Source organism: Callithrix jacchus, chromosome 7, assembly GCF_049354715.1.
Source record: "Callithrix jacchus isolate 240 chromosome 7, calJac240_pri, whole genome shotgun sequence".
In the NCBI taxonomy this organism is placed as follows: Eukaryota; Metazoa; Chordata; class Mammalia; order Primates; family Cebidae; genus Callithrix; species Callithrix jacchus.
The window spans coordinates 107,697,995-107,725,990 of record NC_133508.1 but is presented as its reverse complement, the minus strand read 5'-3'; the positions used below and the strand labels follow the sequence as shown (position 1 = coordinate 107,725,990).

Sequence of the window (27,996 nt, the reverse complement as noted above, 5' to 3'; positions counted from 1 at the left end):
GCTGCATTTGATAATTAGATTTATTTTTTTAAAAATATTAAGTACAATCTTAAATCAGTAGAATTTCACAGTAAACTTTTCAAGTATTTGATTTTTGGCTTATGGTGATTAAGTGTAAACCATTGTTTTTAATGTTCTTTTCAACAATATGCAAAAAAAATCACAATTTATTTAAGAAAATTCATTTAAATTTAAATTCTTCACAAAACATCAAAAATGAATTACCATTACATTGTAAACATGAATAAAATCAATCTTAGACATGAAAAAAGAGCATGATCCCCCAAAGCAGCACAAATCTCACCTCCTTCAGAGGCAAACATATAGCAAAATTAACAAAAAGATATTAACAGAATTGCCCTGTAATTATGACTTACAGAAAACTTTTTACCAGAGAGGATCCCTAAGAGGATTACAGTTATGAAAGATAATGAGGTGCCTTAAAATTTTCACTTGAAAATTTTGCAAAGGCTCATTATTGGTCCATTTAATTACTCAAGGAAGATTTGATCTTCGCAGGAAGTAGCTTCTAACAGCAGCTGTGGAATATTAGTTGTGACTTCCACTTGGAGGGTGCTGTAATAATAGTGCACAAGAAAAATGTTATTAAACATATAGGCCAAAGCTTTACCTCCTCAAGAAGTCTTTTTTCTGACCTCTACAATCCTTTATTTTTTTTTTTTTGAGATGGAGTTTCGCTCTTGCTGCCCAGGCAGGAGTGCAATAGCACAATCTCGACTCATGGCAACATCTGCATCCCGGGTTCAAGTGATTCTCCTGCCTCAGCCTCCTAAGTAGTTGGAATCATAGTCATGCACCACCACGCCCAGCTAATTTTGTATTTTTAGTAGAGACAGCACTTCTCCTTGTTGGTTAGGCTGGTCTTGAACTCCCAACCTCAGGTGATCCACCCGCCTCCACCTCCCAAAGTGCTGGTATTACAGGTGTGAGCTACTGCGCCCAGCCTATTACCATGCTTAAATATGCACTTTGACTGAGCTCCCTGTACATTTATACACCTGGTCTTTTATAGGAACACAAAAGCTTTAGCATTCACAGTGAGACCACTCTTTGTAAATATAGTTACACCCATGCCCAAGATTAAGTAGACACACATATACACACACACAATAATAAGACTTACTGCTGCCTTCAAAGCTTGATCTAGATCTTCCAGTAGGTCTTTCTCATCCTCTAAGCCCACAGAGAGTCGAATCAATGTGTCACTAATTCCAAGGACATCTCTGTCTTTCTTAGGAACTGATGAGTGAGTCATGATTGCCCTAAAGAAGACATGAGCAAAGTTTTCATCACTATATTGTGTCAGCGGAAGCATGTTTCTGTCTCTTAAATTGAAATTGCCCTCAAATTTTTTAAGCTCCAAATATCAAATTTTGCATGCCCTTATAATTAACAGCCAAAAACTGAGAAAATTATGAAACTTACCTCTTCTGGCCATGATTTTAAGTGAAAAGCAAGATTTTTTTTAATCCTGTTTATATCATCAGTAAGATATACACTCAATCCAAATAATGAAAGTTGTGTGTCAAGCACCCCAGTAGGGTAAGGCATAGCCTCCCCAGTGTGTAGATTTCAAAACCTGCCTAAATGAGGCTTTGGCCAGAAATCATGTACCCCATGACCAACCTGTTGGACTGCTACTTGGACCAAGAGCCTGTCATAATTAGTTTCCTCTGGATCAACCCAGAACTGGGCTTTCTTCCTTCACATCGGAGAAAGACCACCAAGAATCACTAGTAGCAACCACTAAACATTCAGAATTCCACAATATGACTCCTGGCATAGAGTCCTTGAAGGATCTTTCAAACCATCTGGCAGCTTATTACCATGATCAACAGATGTAAAGGAAAAGCACCCATAATATGTCAAGCACTGCAGTAAAAAATTGGGAAACGAAGAATAAGATATTTTCTTTACCTTAAATAACAAAGCAGGAGCTAAAAACTATGACAATTGGCAAAACAAAATAGTCTATATAAACAATGCCAAACAAATATAGACAAAAAGACTGCCAAAGTTTAAGGGAAGGAGAAATTTCTGTGAGGAAAAATGGAGAAGAGGCTCAGCGTCTTAGCCCCAGTATGTGTATGACAACCAACCACTCTTCCTTTCCCTGCCCACCACCAGCAAAATCAATACCTAAGCTGCTTTTTCCTCCTACGTGAGGCCCATGGGGAAAAAAATCTCAGTTGTGGTCTGAGTGATGGATATCTTCCTTTATCACACTACTAAAGATTTTACACACAAACATACATCTTAAAATGTTCTGCCCTGGGAGACTCATAATTTCTTAAAAGAGTGTGCACATGTAGAAATAAGAACTCAGGTCTCAGAGACCAACAAATTTGTGTATGAATCTTAGCCCCTCCCATATTGGCTATGTGGCCTTAGAGAAGTTACTCATCCTCAGTGCCTATTTTCTTATCTGAAATAATAATAGATGTACCTACTATGTCTTTACCATGAGGCAGGTACTCTACTAGGTGGTTTATGTGCATGAATTCATTTTTTTAATGAATAAAAATTGGATATAACACCTGTCTTAAAAGTTTGTCACAGGCATTAATTTCAGGAACATGTATAAAACACTTCTAAGCACCTGGAATGTAGCAGATACCTAATAAAAGGTAATAATTCATAGTAGGTGCTAACATTTATTGGGTTCATACTTAGTATGAACCAAGGCATCGGCTTAGGGAGTTTTTTCCCATGTTCTCCCAACAAACCTAAGAGCTATGTACAGTGTTGTCTGCATTTTACAATCAAGGAAATTGAGATTTAGAGAGGATGAGTAACTTTTCTAAGATCACAGAGTTATATGTGTTGTGAGGCTGGAAGACTAAGCTAATACACATTGGCTTCACTTCCTCCCTCCCTTATTGCAATGCTGCACTATTAGCAGCAGAGTTGGGAGACACAGAATGCAGGGTGATAGAAAAGACAAGCCCCGACCTAAATCCACTCATTCTCTGAAATTGGGGTTATATCCTAAACCCAAGTATCTAGGGGCCAAGCAGCTTTCAACAAAAATCCCTAAATAAATCAGAAGAGATTTATTTTAAGACAATTTTTTTAAACATGAGAGTCTTAAGGTAATCCATTTCATTACTATAAAAACAAACCCATTTCACATGCTGAGTGTGCCCTCTTGTGCATCCAAACTTACTAGCAGGCATCTTCCAGAAAGACTAACAAACAGCTGTGTTACACAAATTATTTAAAATCATTATTTGGTTATATCTTTTTTAACTTTGTGAGACTTCCTGACTTTCTAACTGTAAACTCCTATATAAAGACAGAAAATAGGACTAAACTTTGGTGGGCCCTGATATTTCTGCACACAATACTTACATAACCAGTTATTCCATAAATGTTTATGAAAATGAAGCACAGAAACACACCGTATATATTTAGTACAGTTAAAAATTGGTTATGATCTTGACTTACCCCTGCGATAATTACAACATATGGTCATAGTAGCGTACAACAAAGGCTATATATATATCAGGAATGCTTGGTGGGACAGATAATCAATAAATAGTAATCATTAATCTTTCATTGTTGTTTTGTTTTGTTTTGTTTTGAAACAAGAGTCTTGCTGCGTTACCCAGGCTGGAGTGCAGTGGCGCAATCTCAGCTCACTGCAATCTTAATCTCTTGGGTTCAAGCAATTCTCATGCCTCAGCCACCCAAGTAGCTGGGATTATAGGTGTACACCACCACACCCAGCTAATTTTGTGTGTGTGTCTGTGTATGTGTGTGTGTGTTTTAGTAGAGACAGAGTTTCACCATGTTGGCCAGGCCATGTCTTGAACTCCTGACTTCAAGTGATCCACCCACCTCAGCCTCCCAAAAGGTACAGGAATTGCAGGCATGAGCCACTGCACCAGGCTGATAATCACTAATTATTAATCCCATTGTATGTGTTAAAAAATGGAAATTTAAAGGTTAACTAGCCGGGTGCGGTGGCTCACACCTGCAATCCCAGTGCTTTGGGAGGCCAAGGTGGGCAGTTCACAAGATCAGGAGTTTGAGAGACCAGTCTGGCCAACATGGTGAAACCCCTCTCTACTAAAAATACAAAAAATTAACAGCGTGTGGTGACAGGCACCTGTAATCTCAGCTACCCAGGAAGCTAAGGCAGGAGAATGGCTTGAACCTGGGAGGTGAAGGCTGCATTAAGCCGAGATTGCACTATTACACTCCAGCATGAGCCCCAAGAACAAGACTCCTTAAAAAATAAAAAAGGTTAACTAATTGGTGAAAGCAGATCTGAAATCCAGATCCAGGCTCTTTTTACCTCCCCTCACTGTCTCTGTTGCAAAGCCAAGACTGAAGTTGCTAACATGTTCCTGTGTGACATGAGTCAATCAGCTCAACTCTTTGGATCTTTGTTTTCTTGCCTGTAAAATAAGGTGTTGGACTGTATGATCTTAGGCTGCTTGTTTTTCCAATATCCTCTGATGCTTTGATAAAATTAGATGAATTGACTGGGTTAGTTGGTGAAGGGCCTGGTACCCAGATAGGGTTCAGATTTGTCTTGTAAACAACATAGAGATATTAAAGGTTTATCCCATAGAGAACAGAAAACAAACAGATTTGACAATATCTAGTAGGGCTCTTTTCTAATAATCAAGGGCATGGTTTCATCAGAGACACATTTTCTGTTTCCTAAAGAGCCTTGAAAACAGAATGCTTGGTGGGACAGGTAATCAATGAATGATAATCATTAATCATCTTCTAGTACAAAGCCTCCAGTCCCCTCTAAGGCTGAGTAGGGTAGAACAGTGGCCCTAGGTTAGAGGTCAGAAGTCAGAGATCCCAGAATACAACTACAACTGGACTCTCTTTTTGACAGAGCAGGGAAGGAAGCAACATTTGGGAGGACACCGCTCACGTAACAAGTAGCCGGCCATGAGATTTTACCGGGGTCTCCATCTTGACAGGGTTAGAGTCCATTCTGATTAATGCCATGCTATTCTTATTGTTAAATATCTTTAATTATCCCTGACCTTATCATATTTATTTTTCAATCATTAAAGCTGACATCAAGTTTAAAATACACAGAAAAACAAAACTGTACTTACGGAAGCTCAGCAAGACTTTCGTATCCTCCCAAGCTCTCAGCCAGAGTAAATAGCTACAGCAAAGAAAACATGAATTTAGATCTTCTAGTAAAATAAAAATACTAAAATCCAAAAAAACAGTAAATGTTTTTAGGCCAGGCACAGTGGCTCATGCCTGTAATCCCAGCACTTTGGGAGGCCAAGGCAGGTGGATCACCTGAGGTCAGGAGTTGGAGACTAGCCTGGCTGACATGGTGAAACCCCATCTCTTTTAGTAATTTTGTACTAAAAGTATAAAAATTAGCCGGGCATGGTGGCACATACCTGTATGTAATCCCGGGTACTTGGGAGGCTGAGGCAGGAGAATCACTTGAACCCAGGAAGTGGAGGTTGCAGTGAGCCAAGATCTTGCCACTCAACTCCAGCCTGGCGAACAAAGTAAAACTCTGCCTCAAAAAAAAAAAAAAAAAAAAGAGAAACGAAAGTGGCCAGAAGCGGTGGCTCACGCCTATAATCCCAGCACTTTGGGAGGCTGATGCAGGTGGATCATGAGGTCAGGAGATCCAGACCAGCCTTGCCAACATGGTAAAACCCTGTGTCTACTAAAATTACAAAAATCAGCCAGGTGTGATGGCAAGTGCCTCTAATCCCAGCTACTCGGGAAGCTGAGGCAGGAGAATTGCTTGAACCTGGGAGGTTGCAGTGAGCCAAGATCATGCCACTGTACTCCAGCCTGGCAACAGAGTAAGATTCCGTCTAAAAAAAAGAAAAATTATTGCATTTGAGACTTTGCTCTGTGGTTACCACTTAAATTTAAAAGTCTCTAAATGCTTACCAAGTTATACCAAGTTATACATACTTCCTTATTAATATGTATCACTTATGAAATACATCCTTTAACTCCCTACTGGAGTAGGAGGGGAAAAAAAAGCACTGTTTTTATGTGGACTGTCATAGTGTCATAAAACTTTGAGAATGTTTTAAAAGTTACCTCCATAACTATGTTAAATTAGGGTGACACCAGGAACACTTAGACTAATCTGGCAGCTTTCTATTAATCTATTCTGAGCTGAAGGTAAGCCGAGTGTATGCAATCGGATAGGACTCTTGCTCAAGGCCCCTGAGAACCTCCTCCTGCCTTTTTAAAAATTAGACGAAGGCCTCACCCCAGGCAGATGCATCCTAGGAGGCACAGGGTTTGGAAAGCCATTCATAGGATGGATTTCAGAACAGGTCTTGTACTGCACTAACCGCACACTACTTCAAGGTTTTACCTATTTCATCTGAAAAAGGGTTTCACTTTTAAATAAATGCATTGGAATACTCTGTGTCTCTCAAATTGACTGTAGTATGTGGAGAATTAAGCAAATGAACATATTTTGATGTCTGCTACTGTACCATTGTTGTTTAAGTCCTTTTCAACCAATGCATTACATAAAAAAGAGGTTTATGAATATAACCTGCAGATACAAAAACATTATCAGGGTTGGGTAGAAGTGAGAGATGGTGAACTACTGTAAGGAGGCCTTACCTCTTAAAATTTTAAAACTCTTTTGTAAGTTACCTTTAGGTTCTTGAGGAAAATCTCAGCATGCTGAAGAGTGCCCTTAATGTAAAAGGTGACCATCCCTGTACAGCCTGTGCACTGACGCTTCGCCAACTCATGCTGTGGATGAGAAGGCAGCCCTGTAATCATAAGGTATAATAAGAGTCGTATTTCAGAATCAAACATGTAATTTTGTGGGTGTGGGGGAATTTTTCACTGGCTGCTTAAATAAATTGCAAATAAGCCTGAGATGAGGATTATGCCATGGTCGCATCTACTTGCTCGGGCCCCTTTCTCTCCAGCTTCATGTTGCCTCATCTCTTCTTCCCTCTTCAGCTTTCTTTATGCCAGCACCAGTGGACTCCCTTTTATCTCAGGGCCTTTGCACACGCTGTCCCTCCAACCTGGACATCCCTTGTTAATTATATCCTGTAATTTCTTTTTATTTTATTTTATTTTTATTTTTTTAAAGACAGGGTTTCACCATGTTGGTCAGGCTAGTCTTGAACTCCCGACCTCAGGTGATCTGCATGCCTTGGCCTCCAAAGTGCTTGGATTACAGGCGTGAGCCACCACACCCGGCCTATATCCTGTGATTTCTCACTTACTATCTGTCTTAGCCACCAGAGTTGCTCCATGAGGGCAAATCCATTTCTTTTGTTACTAATTGGATCCCAGTTCCTAGGGCAAAGCCTGGCTCATAGCTGGCAATTAATAAATATTTCCTGAATAAATCTCCAATACCTTGTCTATTCCCTTTTAACCAATTCTGCCCATTCTTCATGGCATAGCTCAAACCCTTCTCTCTCCCTCCATCCAAAATATATACCAATCAATAGCTCTTTACCTATAGTACATATAGGGCATCTAGTTTTGTATGTATTTATGCTTTGGTTTCCCTAAATTCCTTGTGGACAGAGACCAGTCTTAGTTTTTCTATATATTCTAGACTACCTGGCTAAATCCCTCAATAGGATCTAAAAAGAAAAGAACTACTTATGACCACCACCATGAAAAAGAGAAGCCAGATAATTTCTTGGCCGTACCCTGCCTTCAGACTAACCCAGGATGTGTTCATTTCACAGCTCTTGGAACAACTTAAAAGACTGGTAAAAATAAATTCAGAAAGTTAATATGTAAGTCAGCTAACTCCACAGAAGCATTTCTAGATGCTGGCAGAGGTGAAGAAATTTAAAAACAGAAGAGAACTTCATGGGCTGGGGCACGGTGGCTCACACCTGTAATCCCAGCACTTTGGGAGGCCGAGGCAGGTGATCACCTGAGGTAAGGAGTTCAAGACCAGCCTGACCAACCTGGTGAAACCACATCTCTACTAAAAATACAAAAAAATAGCCAAGCATGGTGGCGGGCACCTTTAATCCCAGCTACTTGGGAGGCTGAGGCAGGAGAATCGCTTGAACCTGGGAGGTGGAGTTTGCAGTGAGCCGAGATAGTGCCATTGCATTCCAGCCTGGGCAAGAGTGAAACACCGTCTCAAAAAAAAAGAGAACCTCGGAAATTTTGGCACCTAATATCAAGTCTCAACTGGGACACACCTTTATCGGATTAAAATGAGAGCTAGTGCTGAATAGCAGAATGACAAGATTATAAGCAAATCAACTGAGAAGTCCAATGTTAAAATCTTTGAATAGATATACACAAGACTTCAAATCGCAGACCACCACAGGAACATCTAATGCATAAAACTAATTTTCTAATATCCAAGCATCCACTAGGCTAGAGGCAATACAAGGGTAGAGACCATGTCTGTCTTCCTTCCACCAGACCCACCTCAGAGCCTGACACATGGTAGTGCTCAGTAATAAATGAACATAAACAGTAAGTGAGAGCACCTAACTAATAAATAAATGTTACATAAACATGATGCTCAGGATAACTGCTAATATCCTAGTATAAGCATATCTGCTTAGAAATCAAATTAACATACCAGGATAAATAACCTTTTCTACCCGAGGATTAGATTCCAGGAACTGGGCAACTGCCATTCCATTTTTGAAATGCTTTTCCATTCGGATATGTAGAGTCTTCAAACCCCGATTGCAGAGGTAACAATCAATAGGAGATGGAACTGCTCCAAGAGCTGTGAAATGAACACATCCTAGGTTAGTCTGAAGGCAGGGTATGGCCAAGAAATTATCTGGCTTCTCTTTTTCATTATAGTGACTCTCAGAAGCTAGGTGTAAAGCTCAATTTAAGTTCTAGGATGAAAATACTATATCAAATCAGAAGCACGAGAACAAAGCATAGAATATGCTTAGAGAAATTTACTTTAAAATGAGGGGAAGCAAATAATATGTTAAAACTAAGTAAAAGCACAATGATATAAACTTCTCAAATAGGAAGATAAATAGTCCTTTCTATGATTTTAATAAAATCAAAAATTGTGCATAGCCTAACCTTGTATTTCTTTGAAAAATTATTTCAACATACAGAGAAAAACAGCAGTTCAAGTCCTATAATTACTGAATATTCTAAAACACTCTATTTAGCCTTTGTGCAAAGCAGCCAATGATTTCACATACCTCCAGGATATATACCTCATTTCTACTTTTTATAAACCAAAGGATACTTATCAAGCAATAAGTTTTGGTTTCTCTCCTGGAGGATATTTTTATTCCTAGTTATGTTTATATCTTACCTGTCAAAATTGCAATGGTTTAATCCTTAACCATACTGGAAATAAACTAAGCAATGTAAAGAGGAAATGATGTTTAGACATTTGTTGAAAAATGTAAGTTTATACTGTAAGTGCTATTTAAAATTAACCATCATTCCTGAGATAAAAGGCATAGTATATGAAAGCCTTCATTTCAAATATAATTTTTAAAAAGAAAAAAAAATCCATTGTCTTGAAACTCTAAATTCACTAAAGCTTTATCAAATTATGATTATAATTAAGATGGACATGAAAACAACAAAACTCATTTCTTATATCATGTCATAAAGCCTTAATATGCTATAACCTTTTTTTTCTTTTTGAGATAGGACCTCACTCTGTTGTCCACTAGATTGCAGTGGCTCAATGTCAGCTCACTGCAACCTCTGCCTCCCAGGCTCAGGGATCATACTGCCTCAGTCTCCTGAGTATCTGGCATGCAACAGTGCACCTGGCTAATTTTTCTATATTTTTGGTAGAGACAAGTTTTTACCATGTTGCTCAGGAGGGTCTCAAACTCCTGAGCTCAAGTGATCCGTCTGCCTCAGCTTCCCAAAGTGCTGGGATTACAGGCATGAGCTACTGTGCCCAGCTGCTATAACTATTTTTATACTACTTTTCTCTAAAATCAGAAAAATTTTTTTAGCAGGGCTCAGTAGCTCACTCCTGTAATCCCAACACTTTGGAAGGCCAAGGCAGGTGGATCACCTGAAGGCAGGAGTTCAAGACCAGCCTGGCCAACCTGGTGAAACCCTGGCTCTACTAAAAATAAAAATAATTAGCTGGGCGTGGTGGTAGACCCCTGTAATCCCAGCTACTCGGGAGGCTAAGGCAAGAGAATTGCTTGAACCCAGGAGGCGAAGGTTGCAGTGAGCCAAGATTGTACCATTGCACTCCAGCCTGGGCAACAGAGTGAAACTCCATCTAAAAAAGATAAATAAATAAATAAATAAACAAATAAATAATAAAATCAGAATTTTTCTCCTCTAGTTTTCATTTCTTCATAAATTATTAGAATGCCATCACTTCACAACACTTAGTGGAAATATAAATATCAAATGTAGTCACTGAGAGCATCATAGGGAATCTGGACTTTTTAATACTTACAATTTTGCAAGAAACGAAGTCTATTATGGAGACTTTCAGAATTAACAGACACCAGGCCCATTACAACATCACTGTGGCCTAAAAACAAAAAACAAAAAAAAAAAACTTCCATTAGAAACAATTACGTTTACTCTTTACTTTATAATTTCTATAATGTGATTTTCACTTGAAAAAACTCTCAGGGAAAAAGCTGTATAAAATAAGGATTTTTCCTTACTTTCTACCTAAGTCACAGAAAAAGACTTACAAAATAATCAAAGAAAAGGGATCAAAAGCCAAGCCCTGCGCTATTTCCACCTATCCGTGAAAACGTCAGTCAGAGTACACTGTGCGCGTCTTACCATTCATGTATTTTGTTGCAGAACACATACAAATATCAGCTCCCAGAGCCAAAGGCCGCTGAAAGAAACAAGTTTTTTTACTTTAAATGAGAAACTATTTGAAAATATGCTTCATTACCTGCCTACTTGCAATTGTAAATTCCATTCTTATCCTAATCAATACTAACTTTGCAAAAATATGTGCATCTTAAAATTTTTTAATCTCTGATATTATCCCTCCTTTGCCTCCCTCCCTCCAAAGAAAAATGTAAAGTATTGAACCCAGTATTTAATCTGAAGGCACAAGTTTCTTGAAATAGCAGATAAGCGCAGGTCAACTTGTCTCTTAAACCTGTTTATTTATAGCAGTTGCTGGCAGGCCTCTAAATTTATTACCTACAGTAGAGACATTGGTATTTTATGACTCATAAAACATATTAAATAGTTAACATGAACAGTCAGCAATTTTTATGTAGAGTAAGTATAAACTTATCTGCTTAGATCTTTAATCATTAAAACCTCATGATGTATGCTGTGATTATTCACATTTGGTTTGCCATGATCTTGATTCCCAATTACTCTACCCTTCCTATGTGTGGATTTCACATCCATGGATTCAACCAACCATGGATAAAAAATATTTGGAAAAAAAAAAAAGAATGGTTATGTCTATATTGAACATGTACAGATTTTTTCTTGTCATTAGTCCCTAAACAATATAGTATAACAACCATTTATAAGGCATTTACATTGTATTCGATATTATAAGAAATCTAGATGGTTGGGAGTTGGGGGATGGCTCACACCTGCAGCAATTTAGGGGGCTGAGGCAAAAGGATTGCTTGAGACCAGAAGTTTCAGGTTGCAATGGACCATGATCGAGCCCCTGCACTTCAGCCTGAGTGGCAGAACAAGACTTTATCTTAAAAACAACAACAAAGAAAGAAATTTGCTGGGCATGGGGGCTCATACCTGTAATCCCAGAGCACTTTGGGAGGCTGAGGTGGGTGGATCACTTGAGGCCAGGAGTTCAAGCCCAGCCTGACCAACATGGCAAAACCCTGTCCCTACTAAAAATAATAATAAAAAAAGAATTAGCTGAGCATGGTGGCACATCTCCACAATTCCAGCTACTTGGGAGGCTGAGGGATGAGAATTGCTTGAACCAGGGAGGCGGAGGTTGCAGTAAGCCAAGATGGCACCACTGTACTCCAGCTTGGGCGACAGAGCAAGATTCTGTCTCAAATAAAAAAAAAAAAGAGAGAAAAAGGGGAAAAAAAGTCTAAAATTTGGAGAATTAAGAAAAATAAAAGGAATTTTTTAAATTGTTTCCTTCCACCTAATGTTCCTGTAAATTAATCCTTTAAGTCATGGCGTATAATAAGATGTTCAATACATGTATAATTGTGCAAAATCAGGGTAATTAGCATGGCCATCACCTCAAATATTTATCATTTCTTTGTAGTAGAAACATTTAAAAGCCTCTCTTCTATTTTGATACATGTAATATCCTATTGTTAACTATGGTCATCCTTTTGTGCAGCAGAACACCAAAATTTATTCCTCCTTTTAATTGTAAATCTGTCCTCACCTCCACCCTCCCCTCCACAGGCTCTGGTAACCACTGTTCTGTTCACTACTTCAATGAGATTAACATTTTTTAGATTCCACACATGAATGAGATCATGACATATTTGTCTGTCTGTGCCTGGCTTATTTCACTCAACATAATGTCCTGTAGGTTAATCCTTTAGTCTTAAAATGTTTTGGTTTACAATGAAAGTTGTAGACTTTCCACTTAACAATACATTATCAGGCCAGGCGCAATGGTTCATGTCTGTAATTTCAGTACTTTGGGAGGCCAAGGCAGGTGGATCACTTGAGGTCAGGAGTTCAAGACCAGCCAACATGGTGAAACCCCATCATTACTAAAAATACAAAACTTAGCTGGGCATGGTGCGGGCACCTGTAATCCCAGCCACTCAGGAGGCTGAGACAGGAGAATTGATGAACCCAGGAGGCAGAGGTTGCAGTGAGCCAAGATCACGCCACTGCACTCCAGCCTGGGTAGCAGAGCAAGACTCTGTCTTAAAAAAAAACATTGTCAGCATCTTTCCATTTACATTTTCCTAAACATAGAAGTATGTGTGTATTTTACTAGCATTGTTTAGTCTTTGGAAGATATTAGTATAGGTGGCAATGGGAATATTTTATTTAGGGTATTTCAAAAATAGGATGCTTTAGGTAAAGTATTGCCCAAAGCACTCTCTGCATATGTGTTTGCACATCTCTAAAGGGATGGAGTCAAAAGTAGATGAGGTCTAAGGTCTTCTCTAGTGCTAACATTCTGTAAACTCTACAGCCAAAAGAGAAGAAAACATAAAAACCAAATCACTAACACCTGTTGATCTCATTATCTGCTGAGAATCATGCTACAGACTTTATGTAACCCAGGGAAGCATTATACAAAATACTTTACCTAACTCAATAAAATCAGTACCTTTAATGGCTCTTATCGTACTCGTGAGCAAAGGGGACTAAGAAAAATGAGATAGATCCTTCAGATTAAAAAGCTGGTAGAGCCAGGACTCATACCCAGACTGCCTGACTCCAGAGGTGCTACTCTGAAGCTTCATGCTGGTAGGTCTATTTTGCCTTTCATGAGACATACAGAAGATCCAGAATACAAAAGACTGGGAAGAAAGAGAATATATTCAGTTTTCATGAAGGTAAGACAATGAGACAATTTTTTTCAGGAAGAGATTTGCTTATGGAAACAACATATGGCTACTAAGGGATGATATGATTCTGAGTAATTCAACTAGAATAATCCAAACTGAAATGAAGCAAATTCCCATCATTGGCATGAGGAAGGTGACAAGGTACAGGCAGGAAGAAGGTAACTCCTAACAAGGAAAGGAAAGGGTTGGGTTACTCGGAGGAAAGAGAGGGAGAACCTGTGGGGAAAAGGCAGGAAACAAGTTAACTATAAAGAGATCCCAAAGTGATCTACTAAAGACAGCAAAACAGAAAACAGGATGAAGACAGAGAAACAAATAAAGGATGGAGGATGTATGGGAGGGGTAGTCTGGGGAAGAAACAAATGCAGAAGGCCAGGTAGGGAAAGAAACACTTAAAGAGAGCTGCGATGGTCTGAACATTTGTGTCCTCCAAACTTGACAGGTTGGAATCTAATCACTAGTGTGATGTTATTAGGAGGTGGGTCTTTGGGAGGTGATTAGGGTGATTTATGCCTGATACTGTTTGGATCTGTGTCCCCACCAAATCTCATGCTAAATTGTAATCCACAAATGTTGGAGGTGGGGCCTGGAGAGAGGTGACTGGTTTATGGGGGTGGCTATATCATGAATAGTTTAGCACCACTCCCCTTGGGTCTGTCCTCACAACTGTGAGTGGGTTCTTGTGAGATTTAGTTGTTTAAAAGTGTGTAGCACCTTCCTCCTTGTTCTCTCTTGCTCCTACTCTGGCCATGTGATGTGTGTGCTCCCCCTTTGCCTTCCATCATTATTGTAAGTTTTCTGAGGCCTCCCCAGAAGCCAAGCAGATGCCAGCATCATGCTTCCTGTAATTAAACCTCTTTTCCTTTATAAATTACCCAGTCTTTGGGTATTTCTTTAGAGCAATGTGAAAATGGACTAATACAGTACCCTGAAAAAAGAGGCGCCAGAGAACTGCCTTGTCTCTTCTACCATATGAGGACATAGCAAGAAGGCTCCATCTATGGACAGAAAGCAGGCCCTCACCAGTCACAGAATCTGCTGGCACTATGATTGAGGACTTCCCAGCCTTCAGAACTATGAGAAATAAATTGCTGTTTATAAGCCACTGAGTTTATGGTATTCTGTTATGGCAGCCCAAAGAGACTAACACAGGAGTGCTATAAATACTTACAGCTATAAAGTAAAATAAATAAAGTAAAAGTTCAAAATAATGATAAGTTAAAGACATCTAGGCACAGTATATGGAATGCTGAAGTAATAAAAACTAGAAGAAAATAGGAGAAATAATATGTTTTACATATACTGAAATCACTGAGCATCACTTTTCTTTTATAATATATATATTAAAAATATTCAAGGTGACGGAAACATGACTGATTTGTAATCAATGTGTAAACATTCAAGTCCTTACTATGTACAACGTTATTAGCAGATTCAATCACATCATAAGGCCATGTCTTCAGATTTACATATCCTAAGAGAACTGGTAAGCTTTAATAAAACACACAAAGTACCATAGAGGATATTAACATAGGTTTGAAACGATATTATCTCATGGTAGAAAAGGTCCAAATTTAATTCTCTGTCCAGTAAATAATTACTTATAATTAGATTTCACGAGTTTAATTTTCATGAGTTTAATTCATTAGATCATGATTTTAATTTAAGCAAGTCCTTTCTCTCCTAATTACAGACTTATGTGCCCAAAAAAATTATTTTCATTTACCTGGAAATAGGGGGACATAAAAGTGTTATCCACGACCAAAATAATGTCTCCGTGCTTATGGACAATATGTGCACATGCTTCAATGTCAGTCATCTTCAGGATGGGATTTGTGGGAGTTTCAATCCAAACCAGCTAAAGTCATTCAGTAAATAACAAGAGTTTATAAAAATATACTTTACAAACATATATCTCATATATCATTAACAATCTGGGAAGATACGTAATATAATGGAAATGCATGGATGATGATGTTGGGAGATTCAAAAATGAGTAGAAGCCTCACCACAAATTTCTGAAGCCATAGGTATGCAATATATCCTATTGTATAACGGGGTTGGTAATACCTACCTTACAGAATTTTTGCAAAGATCAAGTAAGATAATGTACATATAAATAGAAAAGTACTAAAGTTAATTATTGTGTTTTTCGTTAAAAAGAGTGTATTCCAAAGACACAGCTCAGTGTCTGGAAATTTTGTTCTCAAAGATAAATAACATAGATTGTGCAAGAATACATCCTAGAGTTTTAATGAAAGAGAATTATCCCTATGATGCCAAAAATATATTTAATATGAACTTAAATAATGCCAGGAACCCTAGAAACTGTAGAAGAAGAACCTAAGACTTGAAGAGCATGGGCTTTAGACTAAAGGAGAAAAGTGACACCCACGACAGAAAACCTGGTTGCTGCCTACTTAAAAAAGTAGCAATGCCGGGTGCGGTGGCTCAAGCCTGTAATCCCAGCACTTTGAGAGGCCGAGGCAGGCGGATCATGAGGTCAAGAGATCGAGACCATCCCAGTCAACATGGTAAAACCCCGTCTCTACTAAAAATACAAAAAATTAGCTGGGCGTGGTGGCGCGTGCCTGTAATCCCAGCTACTCAGGAGGCTGAAGCAGGAGAATAGACTGAACCCAGGAGGTGGAGGTTGCGGTGAGCCAAGATTGCGCCATTATACTCCAGCCTGGGTAACAAGAGCGAAACTCCGTCTCAAAAAAAAAAAAGTAACAATGACCTTTATATCTCAAAACCTACAACAACTCAGGTACATGGTAGATGCTTGACAGTTATCAAAAAGACCAAAGAAAAGAATTCTATTTATTGAACAAAATGCCATTATATTGAATTACTTTTTTTTTTTAAGTGACAGGGTCTCACTTTGTTGCCTAGGCTGGAGTGCAGTGGCATGACCACAGCTAACTGCAGCTTCGACCTCTCAGGCTCAAGTGATCCTCCTACTACAGCCTCCCCAATAGTTGGGACTACAGGCATGTGCCACCATGCCCAGCCATTTTTTTTTGCAGAGAAAGGGTCTTGCTATATACCTTGAACTCCTGGCTCAAGCAGTACCCCTGCCTCAGTATCCCAAAGTGCTAGGATTACAAGAGTGAGCCACTGTGCCCAGCTGATTCTTTTTTATTACCTATTATTTAAATGTGCAAAGGGTCTGGTTGAATACTCTTCCGACTTTAAAGTTTCACTATGGAAAAGATAAGATGGTTAAAACCATACATATTCTAACAAAAATCTTGAATTATTTAAAGAATCTATAAAAATTATTCCTGCTAAAGATATATTATTCCTACTAATAATTTTAAAAAATAAAAATAACTAACTAAATAAAAGGTAGGTTTTACATGGAGTTAAACATTCTACTTTAAATGAATAACCTGATATTTTAGGAAGAAAAATGCATTAATTCAAGTTGGTAGAGTCACTATATAAAGTTCTGTTGACAAGATTTACTATACTCATAATTTGCTTTCCTCCCTTAGAAAGACTCAGACTAGGGCCAGGCGTGGTGGCTCACACCTATAATCCTAGCACTTTGGGAGGCCAACGCAGGCAGATAACAAGGTTAGGAGTTCAAGACCAGCCTGGCCAACATGGTGAAACCCCGTTTCTACTAAAAATAAAAAAATTAGCTGGGCATGGTGGCAGGCGCCTGAAATCCCAGCTACTTGGGAGGCTGAGGCAGGAGAATCACTTCAACCTGGGAGGCAGAGGTGGCAGTGAGCATCACACCATTGCACTCCAACCTGGGTGACAGGGCAAGACTCCGTCAAAAAAAAAAAAAAAAAAAGACTCAGACCAGCTATTTTAATGTGTCTTTTCTCCCAAGCAAGATAAAAATACAACTTAATTACCCAAAACTCACCCATGTTAATGTGCAAAGTAATTATTTGTACATGAAAAGACATTCATTTTTTAGTGTTCAGTGCAACATAATCTTGGGTACAATTCTAACATTTTAATCATTAGCAAAAAGTTGTAAACAGCTGACTTATAAAAGACAGTAGTCCTTCTTTTACCCACACAGAATTTAAATGAGGCCCCAAGAAAGAATATCACATATGCTATTCACTCAGGCACAAAACACCTTCCGGAGGCATACAAACTTCCCAGGATGGAAGCTAAAGATTGCTTGTGGCCCATTCTCTACATCTGACTAGTATCTGGGCAGTATCCCTTACAGCCCACCAAAGCCACTGTACTTAGGGTTTGGGGATTTGGCAGGCTTCCTTTTCTATAATCCTATAATCCAATCTCTGTGATGACTTGCTTTATCAATACTGTTTTGGCTATGCCATTAAGAATTATGTGCTCTTGCATAGAAATTTTTGTAACAATTACTATGGATCCAGGAACTACACTAAGCATTTCATATACATTATCTCATTTGATTCTCACACTCCCCTCTCTATAAAACTAGTATAATTATCTCCATTCTTCAAATGAAGAAATTGAGACTTTGGTTACATAATTTGCCCAAGATAATATACCAACTAAGATACAGAATTGAAATTCGAATTCCACTCCAGAAATCATGTACCACCATTATGCTATAATACCCCAGAGATGACAATCTATCTTAATTTTGTTGATGTTTCCAATGGCGTATGATAAAATTTGTTATTCACATTAAATTATACCATCTAGTAAACAGAAATGTTGAAAAACAAAACATCAGAGGAAAAACAGGCAAAACTTAAAACTAGTTGAGTTACCTTGGTTTCTGGTGTAATTGCTGCCTCTAGTAATTTGATTTTGGAACAGTCAACAAAAGAAATCTTTAATCCAAATTCAGATGCCACCTGCCTGAAGTACCGGTTTGAACCTGAGGCAGAAGAGAATCAGATAAAATGGAAAGAACATTGCATTAAGAAACGTTCACGTATAAATGTTAACCTTCTACTTATAAACACTTACAAAATACAAGGAACTCTCAGTCACCAAGAAAAATGCAACTAAAAGCAATTCTAGTTTGGTTAAAGAATTTGGCTATCTGATATAGTAAAGAATAATAAGGTTTGGACTTTAAAGGTTGAAGAGTCAAATAAGACACACTTGAGATCTAAAAGTAACATGAAGCAAATAATGTTTCTCAAAACATCCAATCTCCACTAAGTGGCATGCTTCCTGAAACATCTTATCTTTTTTAACAATTTCTACCTAGTTCTCAACTCTAAACTAAATGAACCAATGTCAATGAAATGTTCGAAATAAATTTCAATATACTTTGTAATGAAAAAGAATTGGTTACTATTCTTTGCACTTTTTCGATCTTTATGTTGCATAGTTCTGAAAGTTTTGATCAATAAAACTGAGACAATATACATCAAACTACCAGATTTTTACAGTGCAAGAAGATAAATCATTTGACTTAGAATAATTTTTAATAAACACTCCTAGACTTGATTTTTACACATAAAAACTTAAAGAAAACTTGATAATAACAACAACAAGAAATATTCTGTCATTAACGAGAAACTAGACTTTTGATGGTATGTAGACTGACCCTACATAATATAAAATTGAAAAATAATGTAAAGAGTTCTTAAAAATCAATGATTTTCAGAATTTTATACCTATGTTTTCCATGAGACTTTTATAATGCATCATAAAAGTATCTAAAAGTTTGATATGTCTATAATTTCAACTCAAGAGTTAATATAAGAAACTAAGATAATAAACTGGCTCAAGTCTGGGAATATAAATAAATAAATAGGAAAAAAAATTTTTTAAGAAACTAAAATAAAATACAAAACATTGTGCTAATTTCTGAAGTCTAAAATGATTACTAAGAGTATCTTCCTTTTAAGCAGGGGTCCCCAACCCACAGGTCACAGACAGGTACAGGTTTATGGTCTTTTAGGAACCCAGCTGCACAGCAGGAGGTGAGCAGCAAGTGAGCATTAGGACTCCCTGAGCTCAGCCTCCTGTTAGATCAGCGGTAGCACCAGTCTCACAGGAGGAACTCTACTGAGAACTACTCATGGGTGGGATCTAGGTTGTGCGCACCTTCTGACAATATAACTTTCAAGGGATCTAAGTGGCCTGCTCCTTATGAGAATCCAAATAGCGCCTGATGATCTTAGGTAGAAGAGTTTCATCCTGAAACCATCCCCCCTCCCTTGGAAAAACTGTATTCTACAAAACTGGTCCCTGGTGCCAAAAAGGTTGGGGACAGCTGTTTTTTTGTTTTTTGGTTTTTTTTGAGACGGAATTTCACTGTTGTTAACCAGACTGGAGTGCAATGGCACAATCTCGGCTCACTGCAACCTCCGCCTTCTGGATTCAAGCAATTCTCCTGCCTCAGCCTCCCAAGTAGCTGGGACTACAGGCACGCACCACCATGCCCAGCTAATTTTTGTATTTTTAGTGGAGACAGGGTTTCACCTTGTTGACCAGGATGGTCTCGATCTCTTGACCTCGTGATCCACCCACCTCAGCCTCCCAAAGTGCTAGGATTATAGGCGTGAGCCACCGCGCCCCGCCTCAGGGACAGCTGTTTTAAAGGACTTGGTGATTTAACTTTTTGTTCAGATAGGAAATAGATAAAATGATAATATGCTAGAAATCACATTTTAATTATTTGGAAGCATCTAGAATAGATGTATATGTATATTCACAAAATTCCTCGCTTTTGTTTTAAACACAAAAACCAGTGGGCTTAAAGGCAATGGCAATCCTGTCTTCTCCACATTCACCACTTTAAAGAGCTAACATTTAATCTCTTTAGAATGGAAGTTCTTAAATTTGGATCTCCTTAAATAGATGGGCTTCAGGGGTTCAATCCGTGAGACTCCTAAAATAAAATGCTAATCACTGAGTATAGTCTTAAGAACATTTTTTGGGAAAAGAGGCCCATATCTCTTAACAAATTTTCAAAAGTTTCCCTGTAACCAAACAAAAAATAAAAAGCAAGAGGGAATGTGCAGGGTGGAGCTCTTGGAGTAACCTAGGTTGTAGTTTACCTTTATTGCAGGTAAAAATTAAGTTACAGGAGAATACTGTCTCTCTAAATCTTATCTTCTCTAGAGCACAATGTGTCTGCAAGTTGATCAGGTCCTATGTATTCATTCTAGCAGCTTAAATACTATTCTTATTAAATAATCTCTGACCAGGTGAGCTGGCTCATGCCTGAGATCCCAAAACTTTGGGAGGCCAGGAAGGGGGTATCACTTAAGCTCAGTAGTTCCAGACCAGCCCGACCAACACAACGAAACCCCGTCGCTACATAAAATATAAAAATTAGCTGGGTGTAGTGGCACACACCTGTGGTCCCAGCTTTTCAGGAGGCTGGGGCACAAGAACCATTTGAACCCAGGAGGCAGAGACTGCAGTGAGCTGAGGTCACACCACTGCACTCCAGGTAACAGAGTGAGATCCTGTCTCAAAATAAACAAATAAATAAATAAATAATCTCTTTTATAAGCAGTTCCAGAACATGGACCCTAAGTGTTTATGCTCCTCTTTTGCCAAGTCTGAGGTGCTTGTCACACCTGTAAAATATAATAAATAACCACAAATACTGGCAATATTGTTAATATAATTCAGAGCTCACTTTATTATCTGTAAAATATAAGTTTACACAATACAAACAAGAGGAGTCACTTACCTCCATACACATCATCCATACAAATAATGTGGTCTCCTGCTTTTAAAAGATGGGTAATAGTTACCGTGGCTGCTAAACCTGAAGCAAAGGCCAAACCTAAAATAAAAATACAGTTAGAGTAAGCTGAAAAGTTAGACCTAAAGGTTAAAAAAGACCTCCAGTATTTACCTGACTTACTTCAATGCAGATAGGACAGCGGTGATGGCTGAGTTGCCAGAGGCCCATGATTAATACCATGACAAAATCTCCCTTTCTATTTAAAGAATAAGATGTCTTTAAAATAAAAAATATATAATGTAGGCAGACACTTTTGTGTTAACATCAGTTTTGCCTTGGTTATAATATTTCTCTGAAACACTTTAAGGAAATAATTCTTTACAAATATCTGAGATAAAAGACGTATTGTCTTTTAACTTACAGTTTAAAAATAGCAAACTAAAGAAATTTCAGACCAGGCATGGTGGTTCATGACTGTAATCCCAGCACTTTGGGAAGTCAAGGCAGGTGGATCACTTGAGGTCAGGGGTTAGAGACCAGCCTGGCCAACATGATGAAACCCCATCTCTACTAAAAATACAAAAAATTAGCTGGGCGTGGTGGCGCGTGCCTGTAATCCCAGCTACTCGGGAGGCTGAGCTAGGAGAATTGCCTGAACCCAGGAGGCGGAGGTTGCGGTGAGCCGAGATCACGCCATTGCACTCCAGCCTGAGTAACAAGAGTGAAACTCCGTCTCAAAAGAAAAAAAAAAAAAATATATATATATATATATATAAATTGGCCAGGCATGGTGGCACATGCCTGTAATCCCAGCTACTAGGGAGGCTGAGGTGGGAGAATTGTTTAAACCCAGAAGGCAGAGTTTGCAATAAGCTGAGATTGTGCCACTGCACTCCACTTGGGTGACACAGTGAGAGACACTGTCTCAAAAAAAAAAAAAAAAGAAATTTCAAACATAAAGAATAGAGCAAAGATATGAATCATACATTTATTATATGAATATGCAGTTCAGCAAATATTTTAACAAAAGTCACCATTAGACCTGAGATTTGTCTAATAAATGTAAGGATAATGAATACATAAGACTCCCTCCATGAAAAAAAAAGGTTCAGGGAGTTAATCCCTAATCTCTGAGAGTAGAGTAGCATGGGTTAATAAACCTTAGTTTATTAACTGGTTGGGTGCAGTGGCTCACACCTGTAATCCTAGCACTTTGGGAGGCTGGGGCAATTAGATCTCAAGGTGAGGAGTTTGAGACTAGCCTGGCCAATATGGTGAAACCCCATCCCTTCTAAAAATACAAAAATTAGCCGGGGGTGGTCATGCACGCCTGTAATCCCAGCTACTCAGGAGCCTGAGGCAGGAGAATCGCTTGAACCCGGGAGGGAGAGTTTGCAGTGAGCCAAGATCCAGCCATTGCACTCTACCCTGGGTGACACAGCAAGACTCCATCTCAAAAACAAAAACAAAAAAACAAAACGTTAATGCTATTCTTAGGCACAAATTATTAGGTGAATAAACCAGAGTACAAGAAAGTTTAGGCCAAGTGCGGTCACTCACAACTGTGATCCCAGCACTTTGGGATGCTGAAGTGGGCAGATCACTTGAGCCAAGAAGTTAGAAACCAGCCTGGCCAACACGGTGAAACCCCATTTTTACTAAAAATCAGAAAACATGGCCAGGTGCAGTGGCTCACGCCTGTAATCTCAGCACTTTGGGAGGCTGAGATGGGCAGATCACAAGGTCAGGAGTTCAAGACCAGCCTGACCAATATGGCAAAACCCCATCTCTAATAAAAATACAAAAAATTAGCTGGGTGTAGTAGCAGGCACCTGTAATCCCAGCTACTTAGGAGGCTGAGGCAGGAGAATGACTTGAACCCAGGAGCAGGAGGTTGCAGTGAGGTGAGATCATGCCATTGCTCTCCAGCCTGGGTGACAAGAGCAAGACTCTATTTCAAAAAAAAAAAAAAATAGCCAGCTGTAGTGGTGTACGCCTATAATGTCAGCCACTCAGGAGGCTGAGGCACCAAAAATGTTTCAACCCAGGAGAAGGTGGTTGAGGTGAGCAGAGATCACACCACTGCACTCCAGCCTGGGCAACAAAGAGAGAGACCCTATCTCAAAAAAAGAGTTTATATTCTAATAGGTAGTATTATTGAACTTAATTTCCATTTATTTATTTATACTGATAGGATTTATACATAATAAATGTAGTATTCATGTGTATTTTTTCCCTTATTCATTTTTCCCTTATTTATATGTATTTTAACCTGATGATTACACATATGCATATTATACTGAGGGACCTTGGGCAAAGAATTCAAAGTCAGTAGAACAGCAATTTTGAACTAGCGAATCTGTTTCTTTTCAGTTCTACATTCTGTGCTTCTATGGTTTTTCTCTATTAAAAATCGATTTTAGACTGTGAAATAGAAATTACTTACAGTACTTAGCCCCATCCAGTGCTGCCACTGCTCTTTCCAGACAATTCCTAGTGGGATTTCCAGAACGGCTATATTCAAAACCCTGAAGAAAACAAGTTCAAGTTCATCCCAAGAGACTTAAGTTTATTATTAGAGTCCTAACATAGACAACTACAGTTTCACCCTAAGGGACTTAAGTTTATTATCGGAATCCTAACGTAGACAACTACAGTGTCACCCTACCATATCGAGTTTCTATTCTGTAGTCATGATATATCTTGCTATTACACAAAGGAGAACACTGCTGTGGCTATAGTGAAGAGGCTCTGAAGTCAAACAAACTCTATGTGAATTCTGTATCTGCCACTTATAAGCTTCATGACACTAAGCAAATTACTTCACATTTCCAAGAGTCAATCTCAACATCTGTAAAATGGGAATAACAGAGACATCTAGTTCATGAAATTGTTATGATGATAAAATGAGATAATGCATGAATTCGCTGCATGTTTCCTAGCACAGGCTAATCACTAAATAAATGGCATTTTTTATTAGTAGTATTTTTATTACATTAGATTCACCTTTCTTCATTAATCTGGAAATATTAGGAAAAGTGACTTGCATGAGACAATAGAGTAAACCTAATTCTAACCTGTATTTCATTTCCCATGAAATAAGTGATTAAGTGATACAAGTTTCTTTCTTTTTTTTTTTTTTTAATGGATAGGGCCTCACTCTGTTGCCCAAGCTAGAGTGCGGTGAATCAATCATAACTCACTGCAGCCTCAAACTCCTGGGCTTAAGCAATCCTCCCATCTCAATCCTCCTGGGTAGCTAGGACTACAGATGCACATCACCATGCCTAACTAATATTCTAATTTTATTTTTTGTAGAGGCAATCTAGCTGTTGCCCAGACTGATCTTGAGCTCCTGGCCTCAAGCAACCCTCCCACACTTTGGCCTCCCAAAGTGCTGAGATTACAGGTGTGAGCCACCTCCTCAGGTTGACTCAAGTTCTATTTAGCATACAACAGGAAGTTGTGATCAGATCCTACAAATGCTCAGCATTCATTCACATCTTGGCCATACAAAGGTGACTCAAAACATAGGGAGCAATTCCTGGAAAACAGCTCCACACAATACTTTTTAAAAATTTGCATTATGCTCCTTTTACACATATGGCACCCTGCTATCTATAATCATCCTGTCACTCTATTAATTCTTACAACTGGCTTTGAGGAAAGTGAAGTCAAATGTAATAGTACCTAGGGAGTGTCAAAGCCAGATTGTAAACCCAGGATTTGAACATTAATTAGAAGTCTTATAATTTTCTCCCTCTGTTTCATATAACACATAACAAAACAAAACACTACCACTCTTTTCACCTTTGTTTCTGATTCAGAAGCTCCCAGTATTAATAATAATAATTTTTAAAAGTTTTGAGTTAGGTGCAGTGGCTCACACCTGCAATCCCAGCACTTTGGGAGGCCGAGACAGGTGGATCACCTGAGGTCAGGAGTTTGAGACCAGCCTGGCCAACAAGGTAAAACTCCATCTCTACTAAAAAAACAAAAATTAGCCAGTGTGGTGGCACGCACCTGTAATCTCAGCTACTAGTGGGGGCTGAGGCAGGAGAATCACTTCAACCGGAAAGACGAGAGTTTGCAGTAAGCAGAGATCATGCCACTGCACTCTAGCCTGGTGACAGAGTGAGACTCTGTCTCAAAAAAAAGGTTTTGTTGAGGCCAGGTGAGGTGGCTCTCCCCTGTAATCCCAACACTTTGGGAGGCCGAGGTGGGTGGATCACCTGAGGTCAGGAGTTTGAGACCAGCCTGGCCAACTTGGTGAAACCCCATCTCTACAGAAAAAATGAAAATTAGCCAGGAGTGGTAGTGTGCACCTGTAATCTCAGCTACTAGTGGGGGCTGAGACAGGAGAATTGCTTGAACCCAAGAGACGGAGAAGGTTGCAGTGAGCCAAGATCACGCCTCTGCACTCCAGCCTGGGAAACAGAGCAAGACTCCATCTCAAAAAAAAATTAAGCAGAGTTTTTATGGATTTAACCATCCCTGCTGGTTTCCTGGAAATATTTAACTATTAATATTACATCTGAATGGTTAACTTTTACACTAAGTTCCAAAGCTTGGGCAGCTACACATTTATTAAGCCCTACACAAGAAACTGCATGTTTGAAAGAGAGGCTGTGTACATATTTTGTTTCCAAAATACAGTAGTTAAGAGCATTTTAAGCCAGTTGTAGAAATGGCCTTTGAACTCCATCTCACAAAACACAGGACTGTCTATAAGGATTTTACTCAACTTATAGAACACACTAAAGTAGTTTTCAAAGCATAATCAAGGCTTTGGAATTTAACTAATTCTTACAAATCTCAGCAACTTTTAAATTCTCCAAATCCTTATAAGATCCATCAAGTATGCCACCAAAAGGGGAAAAAAAGCATGTGATTAACAAGGCTCTTTCACAGGATTTACAGATCATTCATGTATGACACTGGGTCAGTTCCTTTCCTATAAAAAGTAGACCTGGTTGTTCTGAGGATCAAATGGAAATAGTGTAAATGTGAACATCAATAAAAAACAAATTACCATTAATTATTATGTACCATACACCTTTAAATACATCTCAGCAACTTATGTGGTAGGTACTATTATTATCCCCACTTATACAGGATCAGTCAGAGGCTTTGATAGGTTAACTAACTTGCCTAAGGTTCCCCAGCTCAGAAGAAGTGGGGTCAGAACTCAAACTAGCCTCTGACTATATGACTTGTGTTCTTGTTCTTTTTTTTTTCTTTTTCTTCTTCTTTTTGAGTTAGAGTTTCACTCTTGTTGCCCAGGCTGGAGTACAATGGCAAGATCTCAGCTCACTGCAACCTCCACCTCTTGGGTTCAAGAGATTCTCCTGCCTAAGCTTCCCAAGTAGCTGGGATTACAGCCACCCACCACCTAATTTTTAGGTGGGCATACAAAAAGTGCCCAGCTAATTTTTGTATTTTTAGTAGAGACAGGGTTTCACCATGTTGGCTAGGCTGGTCTCGAACTCCTGACCTTGACCTCAGGTGATCCACCTGTATTGGCCTCCCAAAGTACTGGGATTACAGACGTAAGCTACCACGCCTGGTCATGACTTGTGTTCCTAACCACTAAGCCACACTGCTTAAATGATGCAACAGGCTAAATTGTTATTAGCATTATTAGAGATAGCATAGTGTAGCTGAGTGCCTAGGAGTTGGTTCTTAAAGTAATCTAAAGTTTCTAAAGTTTGAATCCCAGCTCCAATACTTACTACTTTAAGGCTAGATACTTACCTCCCTAAATCTCAGCTATTTTATTGGAAAAAATGAGAATTCAGTTCAGACTAGGGTTTTTGCTAGCATTAGATGAGACAATGCATGCAATACACATGGTATATACTAGTGTGTATTTGGCACATAGTAGGTACTCACTAACTATTGATACAGGTACTGGGAACAATCTTAATTCTAGTCAGATTATCAGACCCTTAGTATTTTTTAAGCTGACTCCGGACTACATTTTTAAAATTTATGCTGCTAAAGATAATTCAAAAAATTTATGACCTTCGGTTTTTAATGGCAAATTTGTCAAAATCATGTGAATTTCAGCCCAAATCTATATGGCAAGGTGGACAAAGAGCTCCTTCCAGTCCTGTTCATCAAAACAAATACGATCACTGGACCATCTGCACAAAGCTGTACTGCAAGAATTACAGTGTCGAAACATCTTTCAGTTGCCTTCCTAATTTATATGTCATCTTATAAATTACTTACATGCCTTCTAAATTCATAAGCCTCTCTTCCCGCCCAACTGTGAACAGCCCCAGACAGACCCAGCTCACCGAGTGCTGGCCAGGCGCCTCTTGCTTGAACGTGGTGGACAGTGAGATGGGGGGCACCACAGCCCTGGAGGTCCATTGCTCTGGTTCCTGGCCCACATGGATGGCCTGCGTGGCGAAATGTTGGAAGTGAGGCAGGAAACCATGTGAGGAGGCGTCTTTTTTCTGCATGCTGAACCGCGAAAGGAGAGAGGAAAAATAAGGAAAATATAACCAGGAAGCCGGGCGTCCGGGGTTGGGAGAGACAGACGGAGCAGGAGAAAAGGAGTAAGAGCGACCGGCGGAGCCGACACCCAGCGTACAAAAGCCGGACACTGAGAGTGTGGGGTGGATTTTATTAGCCGGCCGGCTGGCTCACGATCACCGCGGGGCGGGGCCAGCGTGGCCCAATGAGCGAAGGCCCGACGCGTCCCCCGCTCCTTATTGGCTGGCAGCAGAGGCGTTGCCTGAAACGTCACCGCGACCGCCCCTTCCAGTGCATAAAGTGGAGAGAAGCTGGAGTTCCTGGGTCCACGTGGTGTTGGTCCCTGCGGGCGAGATTCCTGAGTGCCGGTCCGGAGGAGGCTGCCATGCTGGCTACAGGGAGCCACCCGGT

General features: G+C 39.2%; 1 protein-coding gene across 1 annotated transcript; it reads right to left on the bottom strand.

Annotated features, from left to right (window-relative positions):
• Nucleotides 1–2: 2 nt before the first annotated feature.
• CTH (cystathionine gamma-lyase) lies at nucleotides 3–27,710 on the bottom strand. The gene is made up of 12 exons (XM_002750954.7): nucleotides 27,405–27,710; nucleotides 23,549–23,630; nucleotides 21,106–21,201; nucleotides 18,212–18,321; nucleotides 15,205–15,336; nucleotides 10,759–10,816; nucleotides 10,418–10,495; nucleotides 8,582–8,734; nucleotides 6,652–6,773; nucleotides 5,109–5,161; nucleotides 1,145–1,283; nucleotides 3–576 (listed from the first exon to the last, which is right to left on the bottom strand). The coding sequence occupies exons 1-12, from the start codon at nucleotides 27,570–27,572 to the stop codon at nucleotides 550–552; spliced, it is 1,218 nt and encodes a 405-aa protein (XP_002751000.1). The 5' UTR covers nucleotides 27,573–27,710; the 3' UTR covers nucleotides 3–549.
• Nucleotides 27,711–27,996: the final 286 nt, after the last annotated feature.

What these genes read in the sequence shown, in the direction of transcription:
- CTH (XM_002750954.7), bottom strand. Translation starts at nt 27,572, where the DNA reads ATGCAGAAAAAAGACGCCTCCTCACATGGTTTCCTGCCTCACTTCCAA. An exon ending in CAATTACACCAGAAACCAAG is followed by an intron (nt 15,337 to 18,211) that starts GTAACTCAACTA and finishes GAATGACTTTAG; the next exon opens with CTGGTTTGGATTGAAACTCC. An exon ending in AGAAAAGGTTATTTATCCTG is followed by an intron (nt 6,774 to 8,581) that starts GTATGTTAATTT and finishes TTATGATTACAG; the next exon opens with GGCTGCCTTCTCATCCACAG.